The 18,324-nt window shown below is 37.4% G+C and overlaps 1 protein-coding gene across 1 annotated transcript; it reads right to left on the reverse strand.

Moving 5' to 3' along the window:
- Positions 1–8,985: 8,985 nt before the first annotated feature.
- LOC114044976 (40S ribosomal protein S4, Y-like) lies at positions 8,986–9,387 on the reverse strand. Its single transcript, XM_027864764.1, has one exon. The coding sequence runs from the start codon at positions 9,385–9,387 to the stop codon at positions 8,986–8,988; it is 402 nt and encodes a 133-aa protein (XP_027720565.1).
- Positions 9,388–18,324: the final 8,937 nt, after the last annotated feature.

Consider the following 18,324-nt stretch of genomic DNA (forward strand, 5'->3'; position numbering starts at 1 on the left):
TTGGAAAGACTTGCATGAAATAATGAAGATTGAAATGAGCAGAACCAAGAGAACATTGTACACAGCAATAGCAACATTGTTCTAAGAACAACTTTAGATGACTAAGTCATTTCGAGTATTATAAATAAATATTCAAATCAACTGCAAAAGACCTATGAAGGAAGATGCTATCTACATCCAGAGAAAGAAATGATAAATAGAAGTATGTATAGTATGGTTTTACATATATATACTTATTTGTGTCTAATAGTAGCCTTCTTTAGGGTAGGGTGCGGAGGGAGGGAGGAAAAAAAAGTGCACAACAGAGAACAAAAAAAAACTTAGAAGGAAACACGAAGAGCAGGGTAGCTTTGAAAATGATGAGTCATATTTATTACATAGTTTTTTTAAAAAAAAGTAAACTGTGAAATGAAAATTCATGGTTTTATATTGAGTTCTTGTTTTATGTTTTGCTGTGTACATGGAAATGTTCTCTTTTTTTGGTCTTTTGGTATTTAAGTTCAAAATGAATAAAAAATTTAAAATATATATTTATTGCAGTTCTTTCTGTGGTGGCAAAGAATTGGAAAATGAAGGGATGCCCCTCAATTGGGGAATGGCTAAACAATTTATGGTATAAAATTTTGCTATAAGAAATGATGAAGGGAATGGTTTCAGAAAAACCTAGGAAGACTTGTATGAACTGATATAAAATGAAGTGAGTATAACCAGAATATTTTATATAGTGACAGCAATATTGTAAAAAAAAAATCAATTTAAAAAATCAAGTCTTAGTAACTCTAATCAACACAGTGACCAATCATACATCCAAAGGACTCACGAGGAAATAAAGCTATCCACCTCTAATTAAAGAACTGATAGACTCAGGGCAGAATGAAGTATATTTTCTTCTATTTCTTTTTCTTGCCTTTTTTTTGGGGGGGGGATGGCTAATGGGGAAATATGTTTGCCATGACTTCATATGTATAATGGGTTATCATATTTCTTGCCTTCTAAATGGGCAGGGGCGGGGAACATGGAGGAAGAGAATTTGGAATTGAAAATTAAAATGAAAAAAATGATAGCTATCAAGTGAATTTTTAACCAGAGAGAAAGAGAGAGAGAAAGCCTTTAATAATGTGTAAGGTGATCACAAAAGAGAAAATAAAACCATTTTGACTACATGATATTAAAAAGCTTTTCATGAATAAAATCATTGTAACTAAGATAAGAAGGGAAACTCGAGTAGTTAAAAAAACTATATCAAATAGCTGATAAAAGTTTATTTCCAGATATTATAGGGGATTAACATAATTACTAGATCAGGACTCATTTCCCAACAAAAAATAGTCAAAAGATATGACTTTTACAGATCTGTCCTTAAGGATATGTGCTTCCAAAGGAAGAATTGTGAACTAACAACTATGTGAAAAATTGCTCCAAAATACTAATGATAAGAGAAATAAAAATCAAAACAACTCTTAGGTATTACCTCACACCTATTAAATTGGTAGAGATAACAAAAGACAGAAATAGGTTGGAGGGGCTTTGGAAAAACAGACATATTAAATACTATTGGTAGAGCTGTGATTCAGTTGAACTATTCTGGAAAATAATTAGGAATTATTCAAGAAAAGTAATTGAGCTGGCCCTGAGTCTTGCTCAGATGCTGATTGCCAGCTTTGAGAAGGGAAGATGGCACTGGATAGGACAAAGCAGCAGATGGAGTTGGAGGGGGTAGGGTAGGCAAGAGGCTGTTAGTGTTACAAATCCAAAATTAGGGAACTACAGCTGACTGTGAAAGGGACATAACCTCTGGTACATGCAAGTACAAAGGAATGAACTAAATGCAAATATGTGCCTGCTCTAGGAAGAGCTGCAGCTGTTACAGGAAGTGATAAGGAAGCAGTCCAGCCAAAAGATAAAAGGAAAGGCCTACTTGAGGTACATTATGAGGAGAAGTTTATGATAGATTTATGTAAGACTGTTGACATTAATACTGTGACACCCAATTGTAAATTAACAGATATACCCTGTATAAGATTCTGCCCAACAAAGTAAATCCATTGGTGGTGTTGGTGGTAGAAAAAATCACTCAACTTATGAGATGATTGGTGGCCTAGACAAACAGTGAAGGAGATCAAAAAAGTGATCGAACAGCCGTTAAATGTCCTAAGTTCATTAAGTCAATGGGCATTGCATAGCCAAAGAATATTCTGCTAACATGGACCTCTAGGTACAGCAAAACACTACTGGTTCAGGATTTTTGTCACAGATGGCTTCCTGAACAGGAGGCCAATTACCCAAGTCCCATATTCTTGTTCCAGCAAAGCCTGAAAATTTGCACTGTACACAGAACAGTGATCAAGAAATACATTAAGAATGTAAAGTAAGTTAATTCTTTGACCCCAAAACTGTTTAAAAGATCAGCCAGCTTGAGAGCATTAAGAAAGGAGACTATCTAAACTAATGCCAGCACAGGGTAACTTCCTAAGGATGACTAGCAACACTTGTATCCTACAAAGCTCTGTGTCCTAGGGCAACAAGAGAGGAATGCTCCTCTGACAAAGCCCCAGGGTTATCAGAAAGCCACAAGAGTGTCAGCACATCAAGGAACAACCAGCAAACCTCAGTAGCTCACAGATGCTGTGGTTCTGAGATCCCTAATACTCTATCTTGAGATACCAGAGAAGACCCTGAAGATCCAGGGTCGGGGGGAGGGGGAGGTGAGGGCTAACTCTGAGATGTGAGGTCAGTGCAGAAAATAGGGTGATTCAGGGTGAAAACAAGTAGATCCCACTACCTCACCCAAAAGTGAAGGAGGGAATAGACCCTGGTCTTGGCACAAAGTCCCAGTTCAGAAACTAAAGCTGGAGAGATGAATAAATCCAAGAAAACACCAACAAGTGGAAGGTAGAGTCAAGATGGCAAGAGTAAGGCAGGAACTCACCTGAGTTCTCCAAATTCTCCTCCAAACAACTTTAAAGTAACACCTCAAAATAAATTCTGGAGGGCAGAACTCACAAAAGTATTGAACAGTTTTCCAGCCCAAGGCAACAACATAGAAGGTTGACAGGAAAGGTCTGTCTTACTGAGGTGAAAGTAGAGTATAGTCCAATGCAGGTAGCCTGGGCAAGTCAGCAGCAGGCTGTGTCCCAGAAAGCTAGTGCCTGCCTTGGAGCCACCTGAGTCAGCATCAGGGACTCCCTGAGCTCACAGCCTACAGCTGGTAAGGAGGCCAGACAACTGGTCAGAAGGAGTTTACAGGGGACACGGCTGGCACTGGGTGCAGGACTCAGTTGCATTGTCCAAATAGGGACCCAGGTCACAGACTAGGGTTGCAGTCCAAGGGTGAGGAGGAGCACTAGCATATTATCATGAGTGGGCAGAGAGGCATGAGGATTCTGGTCACAAGTCCAGAACAAAAAATAGTGCTTGTCATCATTCACAGACCAGAACAAAGGCCAGGAGAGCAGTGACCAAACCTCTTCTTAGATCATATCACCTTAGAAGAACTGAAAACTTACAGAGCTAGAAGTAGTTCTGAAAACAGAGCACAAAAAATCTAAAGCTTGGGACAGTGCCCCCTCCACTCCAGGAGCATAGCATAACCATAACATGAAGTTAAAAGTCAAGAACTAGGCTGGAAAAATGAGCAAATGACAAAAAAAAACACCCCTAACCATAGAAAGTTACTATGGTGACAGGGAAGAGCAAAACACAGACGCAGAAGAGGACAATAATGTCAAAATGGCTACATGCAAAGCCACAAAGAAAAAGTGAATTGGTTTCAGGACCAGAAAGAATACCTGGAAGAACGCAAAAAGGATTTTTGAAATCAAATGAGAGAGGTAGAAGAAAAATTTGGAAAAGAAATGAGAGTGATGCAAGAGCATCATGAAAAAAGAATCAATGGCTTCAGTAACGGAAGCGCAAAAAAATGGGAAAAGATGTACAAAAATTCAGGGAAAAAAAAACCCAACCCCTTAAAAAGCAGAGTTGGCCAAATGGAAAAGGAGGTACAAAAGTTCACTGAAGAAAATAATTCCTTAAAAATTAGAATTGGGAGGCAGCTAGGTGGCACAGTGGATAGAGCACCAGCCCTGAATTCAGGAGGACCTGAGTTCAAATCTGGCCTCAGACACATAACACTTACTAGCTGTGTGGCCCTGGGCAAGTCACTTAACCCCATTGCCTAGCCCCCCCCAAAAAAATTAGAATTGGGCAAGTAGAAGCTAATGACTCCATGAAATAAGAAATAATCAAACAAAATCAAAAGAATGAAAAAATAGAAGAAAATGTAAAATGTTTCATTGGAAAAACAACAGACCTGGAAAATAGATCCAGGAGAGATAGTTTAAGAATTATTGGACTAAAGGGACAGCTAGGTGGCATAGTAGATAAAGCACTGGCCCTGGATTCAGGAGGACCTGAGTTCAAATCCAGCCTCAGACACATAACACTTAATAGCTGTGTGACCCTGGGCAAGTCACTTATCCCCATTGCCTAGCCAAAAAAAGAATTATTGGACTACCTGAAAGCTATGATCAAAAAAAGAAGCTATCTTTCAAGAAATTATCTTTCAAGAAATTGTCAAGGAAAACTGCCCTGATATTCTAGAACCAGAGGGTAAAATAAAAATTGAAAGAATCCATCAATCACCTCCCAAAAGAGATCCTAAAATGAAAATTCCCAAGAATATTATAGCCTAATTCCAGAGCTCCCAGGGTCAAGGAGAAAATACTGCAAGAAGCCAGAAAGAAACAATTCAAATACTGTGAAATTATGATTAGCCAGTCAGGATTACACAGGATTTAGCAGCTTCCATGTTTTAAAGGAACAGAGGGCTTAGAATATGATATTCTGGAAAGCAAAGGAGTTAGATTACAACCAAGAATCACCTACCCAGCAAACTTGAGTATAATCCTTCCAGAGGAAAAATGGAAATTTAATGAAATAGCATTTCTGACGAAAAAAGCAAGGGAATTTGACTTTCAAATACAAGACTCAAGAGAAGCATAAAAAGGTAAGCAGGAAAGAGAAAACATAAGGGATTTAATAAGGTTAAACTGTTTACATTCCTACATGGGAAGATGATACTTATAACTCTTAAGAACTTTATCACTATTAGGGCAGTTAGAAGATAAAGGGCATGGGTGTGAGCTTACTATGATATCTAAAAAAACAAAATTAAGGAGTGAGAAAGAAGGATGAACTGGGAGAAGGGGGAAGGGAGAGGTAGAATGGGGTAAATTTCATCTCATTAAAGAAGTGTGAAAGAATTATTACAATGGAGGGGAAGTTGGGGGGAGAGTGGGCTGCACTTGAACCTTCCTCTCATTGGGATTGGCTCAAAGAGGGAATAACATACACACTCAGTTGAGTATAGAAATCTATCTTACCTTATAGGGAAGTAGGAAAGGAGAGGGATTAGAGAAGGGGGAGGGAGTGATAGAAGAGAGGGCTGATTAGCAGAGGTACAGGTCAGAAGCAAAACACTTGTGAGGAGGGACAGGGTGAAAGGGGGAGGGGAATAAATGGGAAAAATAGGATGGACAACACAAAACACAGTAATCATAACCCTGAATGTGAATGAGATGAACTCATCAATAAAAGTGGAAGGGGATAGCAAAGGGATAAAAACCAGAATCCTGCAACTATAAGTGATCTTATCCATAATATTAAAAAATTCTCCATTTGCTGTAACTGATGGTTTCACATATGGAGGTGTGGTGCTGGTTGGTGGAGAACCTTTGTTTTCGTGGTGTTAATTGTTAGACCAAAATTAACACAAGCATCGGAGAATCAGTCCATACTTTGTTGCATCTCAACTTCAGAAGCTGCATTCAGTGCACAATCACCTGTGAACAAAAAAATCATTTACCAACTGTCCCTCTACTTTAATCTTGGCTTGTAGCCTTTTCAAGTTAAATAATTTACCATCAGTGCAGTAGTTGATCTTGATGCCATGCGTTTCCTCATTGAAGGCATCTGACAACATTGCTGAAAACATCATGCTGAGAGAAGTAATTCTATCTTTCATATGTTAATAACCAATTATTGAATTAAGACTAATGTGTTTTCCACTTCCTCATCCAGAAATCAACCATTGTGGGAAGTCTTGGGCAAGATTTACCTAGCCAGGAAGGCTAAGATCTAATCAAAGAGAGTAAAGAAATTCTAAGTTTAGGTGAATTGGTAGATTCCTGTTCATTGTGTTTACTCAAACAGGTCTGGGAAAATGTGGATTCTTCATTTTGTCAGATGGGTAATGTGGATATTGATAAGTCTCTTTGACCAAGACTGGGTGCTTAGTGTCATGTAACCCAAGACCCTCGTTGGAATAAGCCCACCTCTCATTATGATATTGATTCTCTCATTATTTATTAACCAATCAGAGTTGATTTCCACCCTCAGGTACACACCCTTTGAAAAGAATTTATAAATATCGAAGGTTCAACAGACTTTGTCTCTTTGCTCACCAAGGGGAACAATAAGCCTATTTTGTTAACAGCTTTCTAGATATAGTTAATAAAATTGATTATAATATACCCAGAAACTCTGTCTTTTGGAAATTTTCAGTCATCACAATGCTGAAAAGCACGGGAGCAAGGACACAGCCTTGCTTCACTGCTTTGGTGACTAGGGAAGTGAGAGAACATCATCCCTTATCTAGAACCTGGGCAAGCATGCTTTCATGAAATTGATATACAATACCGATGAATTTCTCTGGGCACCCAAATTTTGCCAGTTTTCCATACTGCCCTTGACAGACAGTGTCAAAGACCTTTGTCAGATTGATGGACGTTGTGTAGACCTCTGTTCTGCTCCTGGCATTTCTCTTAGAGTTGTCAGGCAGCAAACACAATATCAACTGTTCCTTGGCCTTTTCTAAAGTCACACTGGCTCTCAAGTAGATGGCCATCTTTTAGGTGAAGGCTAAGCCTATTAAGGAGGACTCTGGCAAGAATCTTGCCAGTAATGATTAAGAGAAAGACTCCCTTGTTATTGTCACAGGCCAATCTATTTCCTTTACCTTTATAGAGATGGACAATGGAGGCATCCTAGAACTCCTGAGAGATAACCTCCTTTTGCTATATAACCTGGAAAATTTCAGTCAGCTTTTGTATGAGCAGTGGACCCCCTGCCTTGTAAATCTCAGCTAGAATAGAATCAGCACCAGGCACTTTGCCACACAAGAACAGCCTAATGGCATTCAAAATCTCTTCTTCAGTTGGAAATTCAGCTAAAGAGTGATTTACCTGAGATAAAGGGTCAGTGGCTTCAGCATTGATTGATGACAGTCTGTTGAGAACACTATGGAAATGTTCATCCCATCTCTCCAGGATCATGTCCTTATCATTAATCAATGTGACTGTATCAGCACTGAGTAGTTGAGATGCACCATAGGTCTTTGGCTCATAAATAGCCTTCAAGGCATCATAAAAGCACTTTGGATTATTACTATCAGCATAAAACTAGTTTCATCTGCTTTATTACTGAGCCAAGAATCCTTTATCTCTATGAGCTTCACTTGCACTTCACTGTTTATGAAGTTAAATACTGCCTTCTTAGAGTTGGATGACCTAGCCTGCTGGTAAACCCTGTGGAGTTCTCATTTTTTTTTTCATTTAGCAGCTTCTGAATTTCTCCATCTTTTTTGTCAAACTAATCTTGATGTTTTTGCCAGTATTCTGACTTAGATGAGTATTTACTTATTTACAGCAGTGCTTTACACCAGATCTCTGGAAGCTGCCCACTCCTTTTCTGCTCCACTGTTGCCAACCTTGTGTTGGCTTAGCTTTCCCTCCAAGTTAGCAATGAATTGTTCTGGCTTGGTGCAGCATTCTAATCTGTTAACATTAAGTCTTCTGGTAGTTGTCTTGCCATGGGTCTGTAGCTTGGAGAGGATTAGTCTATGATTAGTCCAGCACTCTGCACCACACATCACCTTTGTCACTCTCACATCCTGTCTGTCTCTTCTCCTTACAATGACATAATCTATTAAATGCCAGTGTTTGCTGTGAGGGTGCATCCATGAAGTTTTATTGCATTTAAGTAAATGGAAGAACTGTTGGTGATGAGAATCATAAGATGCACAAGTCTTCAGTAGTAAGTGACCACTGCTGTTGCTGTTTCTGACTCCATTCCTCCCAAGGACTCCCTGCTACATCTAGTAGTCTGTGCCTACTCTTGAATTAAGTTTGTCTTCTTTTGGGACATTGATGATGAAAGTCTCCAGGTCTTCATAAAATTTTTCTTTGACCTCATCAGGGTTTGTCTTAGTGGGAGCATATGCATTGATGATAATGGCATAGTGTTTTCCTGCAAGTGACAATTACATTGTCATGAGCCTGTCATTCACTCTTTTTGGTAGGCAGAAGATTGTTGACTAGATTAGTTTTGATTGCAAAGCCTATGACAGCTTCATGGAGCTCCCCTTCACTGTGGCCACTCCAGAAAGACATGTATCCAGCTCCAACTTTGGTAAGCTGTCCTTCATTTGCTAACCTTGTTTTACTCAGGGCTGCTATATGGATGTGATACCTGGCTGAGTTCTCTCACATCAAAGTCCAGTGGCAAAACAAAGTTAAGATGACTGTTGATGGCTTAGGATGCAGTGGATGATTTTAATGTCTTTGATGTCTAACTATGCTCTAAGCACTCCACAGTGCCTGCTTCAGCTGCCTTCATAGCCATTGGAACATATTGTTCTCATCTACCCATTTTGCTGAGGGAAGTCTTCACATGCTTGGAGTAGACACACACCCCCTAACTCACTGAAGGGTTTGAGACCCCTTGGTTATCCTCAGTTTGGTTAGCCTGTCTGCTAAAATGGTTTACTGAAGTATAGCCACTGTATGTGCTACAGCTTCTTGGAGCTACAGATGAGAGTTGGGTGGATCATGTGGACAGCAAAAGTGGAAAGCAGCCCTCACATCACAGGTACTAGTCTTCTCTGAATACACCCTGCACCCCAAATTGTTAAAGGAGAAGTTAAATGAGTTATAGGAGGAAATAGTCATTAAAACAATGAACAGCAAAGCGTCCCTTTGTGTCATAAGCCAGCCAGAAATGTTCACCCATCTTCTCAATGCTAATGACATCCAGCCAGAAATGTTCATCCATCTTCTCAATGCTAATGACATCCATAAAGCCAGCAGGGTATGTAATATCAGTGCGGACCTCGCCATCAATCTTGATGAATCGCTGCATGCAGATCTTTACTTCATCTGCAGTCAGGGCATACTTGAATCTGTTTCTCAGGAAGATGATGAGTAGGAGACATTCTCTCAGTTTGTGGGAACCTGTGGATGGTCTTGGAGCAAAAATTCCTGTTAACTTATCCATAATCCAGTGCTTTGGAGATGCTACATGCTTCAGATGCTTCTTGGGACCACGAGCCATGGTTATAGCGTACCAAAGATAGAGTGGGAAATGTACTCAACTGTAGGGTCAGAGACTCTGTCTACTTAAAAGCTGTGTGAGTTTGGCCACATTACTTTACCAGCAGCACAACCAGCCGGTCTCACGGCTGCGTGGCAAGAAGAGAAAATATTATTTTTAAAAAACCACCAAGTATAAAATTTTTTGGTAGATCTAGAGATTCTCTCCCCTCAAAAGGAGCAAATAACTGTACCAACTGCAAGTAGTGACTCAAAGGAAAAAATGGATTTTCCACAAGGATTACATGAATATTAAGAAGAAATGTAGCAAAAGATAAAAAAAACCTCTGGGAGAAAGAATAAATAGCTTAGAAGAGAAAATGGTAAGTCATGCACAAGTAATAAACTCCCTGAAAACCAGAAAAGACCAAACAAATCAGTGAATCCACAAGACAGCAGGAAATATTAGAACAAAGTCAAAAGACTGCAAAAATAGAGACAATGGAAGCTAGCTAATGTAAAAAAAAAACAAAAAACAAAATGACCTAGACAAGGCGGGGGGGGGGGGGGGGGAAGAAGGATCCATAATTTAAGAATCATTAAACTAAAAAAAAAAAGCGTCATTGGACTGTGAGAGTCAGGTAGAGGTTATATTTCCACAGAGAAAGGGAATAACGCAGAGATTTAAAGAACAATTAGCACACTGTAGGTGGGCGAGGACTTAACCTATAAGAAGTAAGTTGATGGCTCTGAAAAGACTCCAAATTCAAGATAAGGGTCAAGCCAGCTCAGACCAGTTAGGGTCAACCTGAGGACACCTGAAAAATGTTAGTGTACCTACTTAATGAACTTCATTACTATTATCTGACACACCCCGCATAAAATTAGAGCCTCATTAATGAGTCATGGGATGTATGACCAAAGGAGGGGGAACATACTTGAGCATATCAAGGGGAAACAGGTAAGGAGGGGTGTAACCTGGGAAGGGATGGACCAATCCGAGCCTGAGAGGTTTCGTGCCAAATTTGAATGTATAAAAACATGCTTGCCCTTGCACTCAGGGCCCACCCCTCACTAAGAGGGGTGGAGCCTGCTTCTGGCCAGAAACTCTAATCCTCTGGACTTTCTCTGTAATAAACTTTCTTAATACTAAATTTTAGGTGTCAAGCGTATTTCTAACAGGACTCCCTGAAAATGAAAAAAATTTTTTTAAAAAGCCTGGACACTATATTTTAAGGACTCTTGAATAAAAACTTCCCAGATCTACTAGAACCAGAGGAAAAGTAAAGATAGAAAAATTCACTAATTACCTCTTGAAAAGATCCTCAAAAGGAAAAATTCCAGCAATGAAATAGCCAAAACCCAGAGCTCTCCCATCAACAAAAAATTACTGCAAGCATCCAGAAAGAAGCAGTTCAAGTACCAAGGAACCATATTCAAGATCATACAAGTCTTGGAAGCTCTTATGGCAAATGAAAGGACATCTTGGAATATAATACTCTAAAAGGGAAAAATAACAAACTTACAACCAACAATAACCTACCCTGGAAAAGGGTGTCATCCCTTAGGGCAAAAAAGGGGTAGGGTGGGGAATAAACATTCAATGTTAGTCAAACAGCAGACATTATTAAGTGCCTATTCTGTGCCATGCACTGTGCTAAGTGCTCAGATAAAGACAAAAGAGAGTCCCTGCCCTCAAGCTATATAAAGGATGAATAAGAAATCATCAACAGAGAAAAGGCACTTTAATTAAGAGGTATTGGGAAAGGCTTCAAAAGATGAGATTTTAGTTGGGACTTACAGGAAACCAGGGAAGCTAGTACATGTAGATGAGGAGGGAGAGCATTCCAGGTATAGGGGACAACCAGAGAAAATGCATGGAGCCCAGAGATGGAGTGTCTTGTTTGAGGAACAACAAGGAGGACCTTGTTATGGAATAGAAGAGTACATGGCTGGGAGTAAGGAGTAAAAAGATTGTAGAGGTAGGAGGGGACTAGGTTATAAAGGACTTTGAACACTAAACAGGATTTTTCTAGTTTATCCTGGAGATGAAAGAGAGCCCATGGAGTTCACTGAGTGGGGAGATGGAGGTAGAGCTATATATTTGGACCTGCACTTTAGGAAAATCACTTTGGTGGCTGAATGGAGGATCCATTGGAGTATAGAGAGACTTGAGGCAGACCCACCAGCACTATTGCAGTAGTCCAGGCCTGAGGTGATGAGGTTTTCAAATATTTCTACTGAAAAAACAACAGCTGAAGGGGCAGCTAGGTGGCGAGTGGATAGAGCACCGGCCCTGAAGTCAGGAGGACCTGAGTTCAAATGTGGCCCCAGACCAAATACTTGACACTTACTAGCTGTGTGACCCTGCGCAAGTCACCTAACCCCAATTGCCTAAAAAAACCAAAAAAACAAACAAACAAAAAAAAACAAAGAAAAGACAACAGCTGAGTAGGAACTCTAAAATACAAACATGAGTCAGGATAAAACTAGAAAAGTAAATTTATTTGAGCATAAACACAGCACTAGCACAAAATAATCTTAAGAATAATGAAAATATAAAACATAAAGCAAAACTTAGTTCTTTCAGTTTTTTAATGCAGTTGAAGGCATTTTCAGATTATGTATATTGAAAAAATATTCTATGCATGTCTCCCAATTTTGGCATTCCATTCTGTTTGCATTCAAAAATCTGTGCAGAGTTAATATTAATACTAATTTGTGGCACCATTTCCACTTATTATTATCCATAATACATGTTAACTATGTCATAGATAATTTCCCCCAAGTAATCTGTCATTCTCAATATAAATCAATTAGCAAACATTTATTAAGTACCTACTATGTGCCAGGCACTGTGTCCTAAAGTTTACTTCATGCTTCTGCTACCTTTTCTAAATATACACCAAGCTATTTAGTGTATGTGAAATTAAGTTTGAAAATCATTAGAAGTTTATCATAACTATTTGTTGCTGGTTAAAAAAAGAAAAGTAGATCAGTGGAACAGACTAAATAGGGATGAATCAGACACAATTGAACTCAACAACCCAGTTTTGGATCCAAAAATACAAATTACTTAAGGAAGAACTCTATTTGACAATAACTGCTAGGAAAACTGGAAATCAATTTGAAGAAATTAGGTTGTTGTTCAGTCATTTCAGTTGTGCTTGAACTCTTTGTGATCCCATTTGGGTTTTTTTGTTTGTTTGTTTTTTGTTTTTTGTTTTTTTGGCAAAGATACTAGAATGGTTTACTATTTCCTTCTCCAGCTCATTTTACAGATGAGGAAATTGAGGCAAACTGGGCTAAGTGATTTGCCCAGGTTCACACAGCTAGTAAGAGTCTAAGGCTGAATTTGAACTCAGATCTTCCTGATTCCAGGCCTGGCACTCTATCCACTATGCCACATGGTTGCCCTTGAAAGACAATCTTATACCACAATAAGCTCAAAATGGATTGCTCCTAGAAGAAGTTTGTCAATCTTTTATGGCCCCATTCACAATCCCTGAAATTTTTTGGAACCAAAGTACCCCTCCCTAGCCAACAGTATATGTGTTGTCTTTCCCTGTTATAATGTAATCTCCTTGAGGGCAAGGACTATCTGCTTTTTTAAAAAAATTTTTTGGAACATTTTTTAAAATTCAGAACTTAAACACCAAAAAATTTTTTAAAAATTTTAAAAAGCATTTCCATACACATAAAAAACAAAAAGAATTCTGTATAAAATTGTGACTCTCTTCTATATGCAGTTATATTCTCTGGCTCACTCTCCCAGAAGCAGGTTGGCTATATCCACCCTCAAGATTCTAGGGATATGCCTTGATGGGGTGAGGTGTCTTTCCACTGGCCCCCATTCTAGGTTTATCTCCTCCACTGTTAGTAACTAGTATACTAGTTCCATTTAACTGACATCAATTATCTATTACAAAGAAAAATTTACTTGGAAGATACAGCAATAACAAAAGTATAAAATATGTCCCCCAGTACTCTACCCTATATCACCTCAGTCTCTGGGATGAATGGGTTTAGACATTGCTCAATTTCTATATGGCATTGGTCTCATTAAGTTCACACCCAAAAATGGTATTGCTGTCAAATGAGTCTTTGTTTCAGTTATGACTACACCAAGCCCTGAAGGTCACTCCTCAATCCTTCTAGCATTAATGCTGGCCTGGCAGCAAAACCCAGCATGTACTCAACTCTTTAACCTTGATGGTTCACATTCCTGACCTTTTGAAACTCACAACATTACTTTGGATTATAGTAGTAGTTGGAAGAAGTGGATTGTGAGCTGAGCCTTAAAGGATACATAGGACATTTCCAGAGAGGAAGGGTTTTTACATTCTAGACCAGTGGAAATCAGAGCAAGATCATTGTAGGTGATGGCTTTGTTTGTTTGTTTGTATTTATGGAGTGGTAATTCTATTTTTGAGGTAATAGGAACATTGTACCTGTATTTCCTTGTCTTTCCTTTGGTCATAGAAAGAGGCAGTCAGGTAGTAAGTGAATATATAGGAATATAGACAGAACATGCCATAACCTTCCACTGTGCAAACATGAGGTTTCCTGATTGGCTCAGACTGAGTCTATATTGTAGGCAAGGCAAATAAGTGTGAGTAAGTCTGCAAATCCTAAATTGGTAAAGAATGGCAAATTTCTTGTGGAGAAGATTCCATTCCCTCTTTTAAAATAAATTGTTCTAAACTTAACATGTAGAACACATACTAATAGTTAAATGATCTATGGAGTAAAGCTATAACATAAAATATTTTCATTTTATGAAATAAAAGAAATAAACATAAACCTTAATTTTTTTCTTCACATATTTTTGTTTTATTTTGATGTCTTTGGTTCTTATATCTTATTTATTTTCAAGTATATATTTCCCCTACACAGTGAACTTTTTCTTGTAATATATATTTAGGAAGAAAGAGAAAATATATAAATGTTAACAAATACAGACCATGCATTTTCTCTTTGTCTCTTTTTGAATCACATTATAATACCCCATGGCCTTTGAGGTGTTTTTTTTTTTTATATTGGTTTTAAAGAATTGGAGTCAAAATGTATGGTGTTATCATTTTGCTGATCTTTATTTATGACTTCATAATATAGGCATTTACATATTTTCTTGTATTCCTCATATTTCTATATCATTATAATGTTCCATTAACATGTGACGATTTGTTCAGCCATTATCTGATTATTGGACATATTTGTTTTCAGTTTTTAGCTATTATCAACTTTTTTTTTTACAAACAAGTCTTTTTTTTTTTACATGACTGATAACTTTGGGATATAGTTCTAGTAATGGGATCTCACGGTGAGTTTTTGTACTTCTTATTGTATATTGTGTAATGAATGAAAAAAGCCAAGAGATAAAGTTTCTGGGTAATTAATAATCAACTTATAAATTAGGCTAACCCATCAATCAGTAAACTGATAGTGGTTTCTCTCCATAACCAAAGATAGCCAGGAGACACTGAATGCCTTAAATACTTTTGTAAAGAGAAGAATGCCCCTGACAAGTGAGAATCAACTCTGATTGGTGGACATTTAATGAGGAAGTGGGCTAGAAGTCTTCAGCTCCTGTGGATGAGAATGGTGCCTGATCGTGAGATTCATCCACCTCTAGTAATCTGGACAGGGAAATCCATCTCCATCCACTCTGACTGGTTTTCTCCTTCCTGAGCTGGATCACCCTAAACTCTACATGAACAGGGGCTCCTTTCCTCAGGTAAGAACTCATCCAGACCAGGTTCTTTTTACACTCTAAACAGAAGTTAGGTCTCTTAGTTGGATGGGATCCCATCCAAGATTGAAGAGTTTGTTTCCTTGAGGGCTAGGAGTAATCTCATCAATCAGTCATGTCCTTCAGAAACTGACTTTTTAACAAGAGCTGGGCCTTAATGAGGAAATTGAGGCCCAGTTCTTATTAAAAACAATAATAACAAAATTTTTTAAAAATTATTTCTCTCATTTCCCCTTTTTGATTCTTTTGAGAGATGCATTATCCTCAATGAATCACTAATTGATATAACAAATGTTTTATCAAGGGTTTTTTTTTTTAAATGGAGTTTTAATAGGAAACAATGTGAGGGAAAGAGGGAGAGAAATTGTCAAGCTGGCCTTACAAAAGATAATGGTGCAATCTTTTTCTCAGTAACTCATTCCTACTGTCCATTTCATCAGTCTATCATGTCTTAAGGCTCAGACATCTCATCTGACATAGTTGTCTGGTTTCTGACACATCTCCTGATTCAGTCTTCTGGTGCTCTGGAGATCTCTCCTCTTAGGCACACTGGAATGGGGTGGGGCTTTAGAGCAGCTTCTCTTGTTTGTTTTTATGATTAAAGTCACTTGCAGAGATCCCCTTTTCTGTTAAAATCTCTTACAAAATAAATCTTAATACAATTAAAAATTTGCTTTGTCAGTAACCGGGTTAGGTAGTGAGAGCTAGATCAAGCCTTATATCTCTAATAAGAACATCAAATTAGGAACCTCTAGACCAGAGGTTCAGACATTTTTAGGTTAGCAAATTGTCATGTTGATATATTTAAGATATTCAAATAACAGCTAAAAAATCAGAATATTCTGAATCCAATTTTTATATTTGGCATTTATAGTTATATATTGTTATTATTATTATTATTATTATTTAGAACAAAATTTTCATCAGAAACAAAATTTTTACTCTAGCTATTTATTTCATTATTTACTCTATTTTCTTTTAGCTGCTCATTATGCCCTTAGGAGGATGAAATTCTGCTAAGGAACTAATAACAGAATACTTTTTATAAGAAGATGACCTCTAATACAAAAATGATTTCATTCAAAAGTTGCCAAATTAATGTCAATTGTAGCAAAATGTTCTGGAATGGGATGTATAAATACATTGAGTCAACAATTTCAAAACAGTGCATATCAAATAAGTTGTTTATGATAAGACATTTTCAGTTACTAATCATGTTCAAATGAATAACCCTGAGTAAAATTGTCTATCCCTTTAAGTCAAGACAAGATAGACCATAATTTACTTTTCTGAAATTCTTTTCCTTAACAAAAAACAGAAAACTTTTATGATATTAACCTCACTAAATAATAGAATCATACTTTTGTTTCACAAATCCTTATGTCGTTGTCTAATTATTCCCATACTATTGTGAGACGTTAAAGGACTTTATCTCAAATGGGAATATAAAACTAGTAACAGGCAGAAAACAAGGCCAAATACTCAACTACTTGGTTGCTTAAGATATAGAAAGGACTAAAATTCTAATACCTGTATCTTATTATAATAGTTCAAATGTACCCCAGAATTAGCCCTTGAGGTAAAGATTTAATATTGTGTTCATACTGATCATTTGCCAAAATTATAGAAATTTGCCATAAAAGGGGGAATAGGGACATAGCTATAGTAAGGGGAAAATGTCCCCCTAACTTATTGTCAATTCCAGGCTAAAAGACATATATGTAGTCAATTATATTGAGCCAGGCTTAAATGGTAAAATACTTTCCATTCAAGGGGAAATGTCATAATGGGAAAATTGAGTCAGGATAATCCTACCTTAGCCCATGCCAAGAGTCATTTTCTCTGTCTGTCTCTGTCTGTCTCTCTCTCTCTCTCTCTTCCTCTCTCTCTCTCTGGCTTTCCCATGAGAATTCCACCTGCAGTTCGTAGATGTCAGTGCCCATATGGTTACTGGCATTATGGATCATTGGCTCAATAGCATTTCTTGATGATCATACCTAGAATCAGACTCAGAATAATATTAATTACAGTCCCATAAGGTTTAACTTCAAACATCAAGTTGCAATAATCATAGTTTAAGTGTTAAATGTTAAAGTGTTATATAATCAGTTATTAAGGGTCACATATCCTTGATAAATAGTATTGACCATAGTCTCAGATTGGCAATAGTAAGAGACTCATCATTTAAAAAAAAAAAAAAGAAGAAGAAGGTCACAGCTTAATTTGTCCTGGTTAGAGAGATTGGCAATGACAGGAAGAATGAGGGACATGATTATAACACAGCCAAGCTCAAAATTTTCTTGTATGGGAAGATGAATTAAGAGAATCCAACCATAGCCTTTCCAAGGTCATCCTCCCAACTTTCTTCCCAGGGACAAATATCCACTAGCCTTAGATCACAGATGTCACTCCCATTGAGCTGTTGGCATTTTTCTTGAAACAGTGGAACACTGGAACAACCTAAAAATGGAGCTCAAAAAGAATATTCAGGATCCCAAAAGATTTCACCTTAAACAGCAAAGTTTCACTAATCACAATAGGGCTGGTCCCAATTGTTATCAATATTCTCAAGTGTTTGCAATACATCAGCTAATAAAAATTTATCAGACCTTATAAAAAATTACACAAAAGATTTTTACTTAACTGTCTACTAGTACTTCTATTTCTTAAAAACAGCCTAAAATCCATCCTGATGTAAAAAGATAGTCATTAGACTTTCATGAAGTAATATAGGTATAAATCTCTAAACTGACAGATAGTTATCTCTTGTTCAACATTTGAAACAAAAAAGAAAAATCTAAGATCGGAATTTGTTAAGACTAAGTTGGTTTAAAATGTAGCTTCAGTATAGATCTTTCCAGATATGACATCACAATTCACAATAGATTCATACTATAAATTCCTAATTGCCATAAATAAATTCTTAATTACCACTCCCTTCTAATTAAAAAAAAGTTTGCAATGGAGGAAGGAATTCCATTTTCTAAGTGAAAGCAATGCCAAAAAAATCCCCAATTAAATTTGCCTTATCATAATAGCTCCTAAAAACCTAATAATCTTTCAGTTTTCATAAGTGATAGTCAAATAATTTTAGATGGAACTTCCTCTTTACTATAGGCAGGTACTTCAGAATATTAACAATTTTCAAACATTTTCTTTTTCTTTAGCAGTTCAGCTCATAATTAACAGTTCAGCTCATAACATAGT

Source organism: Vombatus ursinus, unplaced genomic scaffold (assembly GCF_900497805.2).
Source record: "Vombatus ursinus unplaced genomic scaffold, bare-nosed wombat genome assembly UNPS02014775.1, whole genome shotgun sequence".
NCBI lineage: Eukaryota > Metazoa > Chordata > Mammalia > Diprotodontia > Vombatidae > Vombatus > Vombatus ursinus.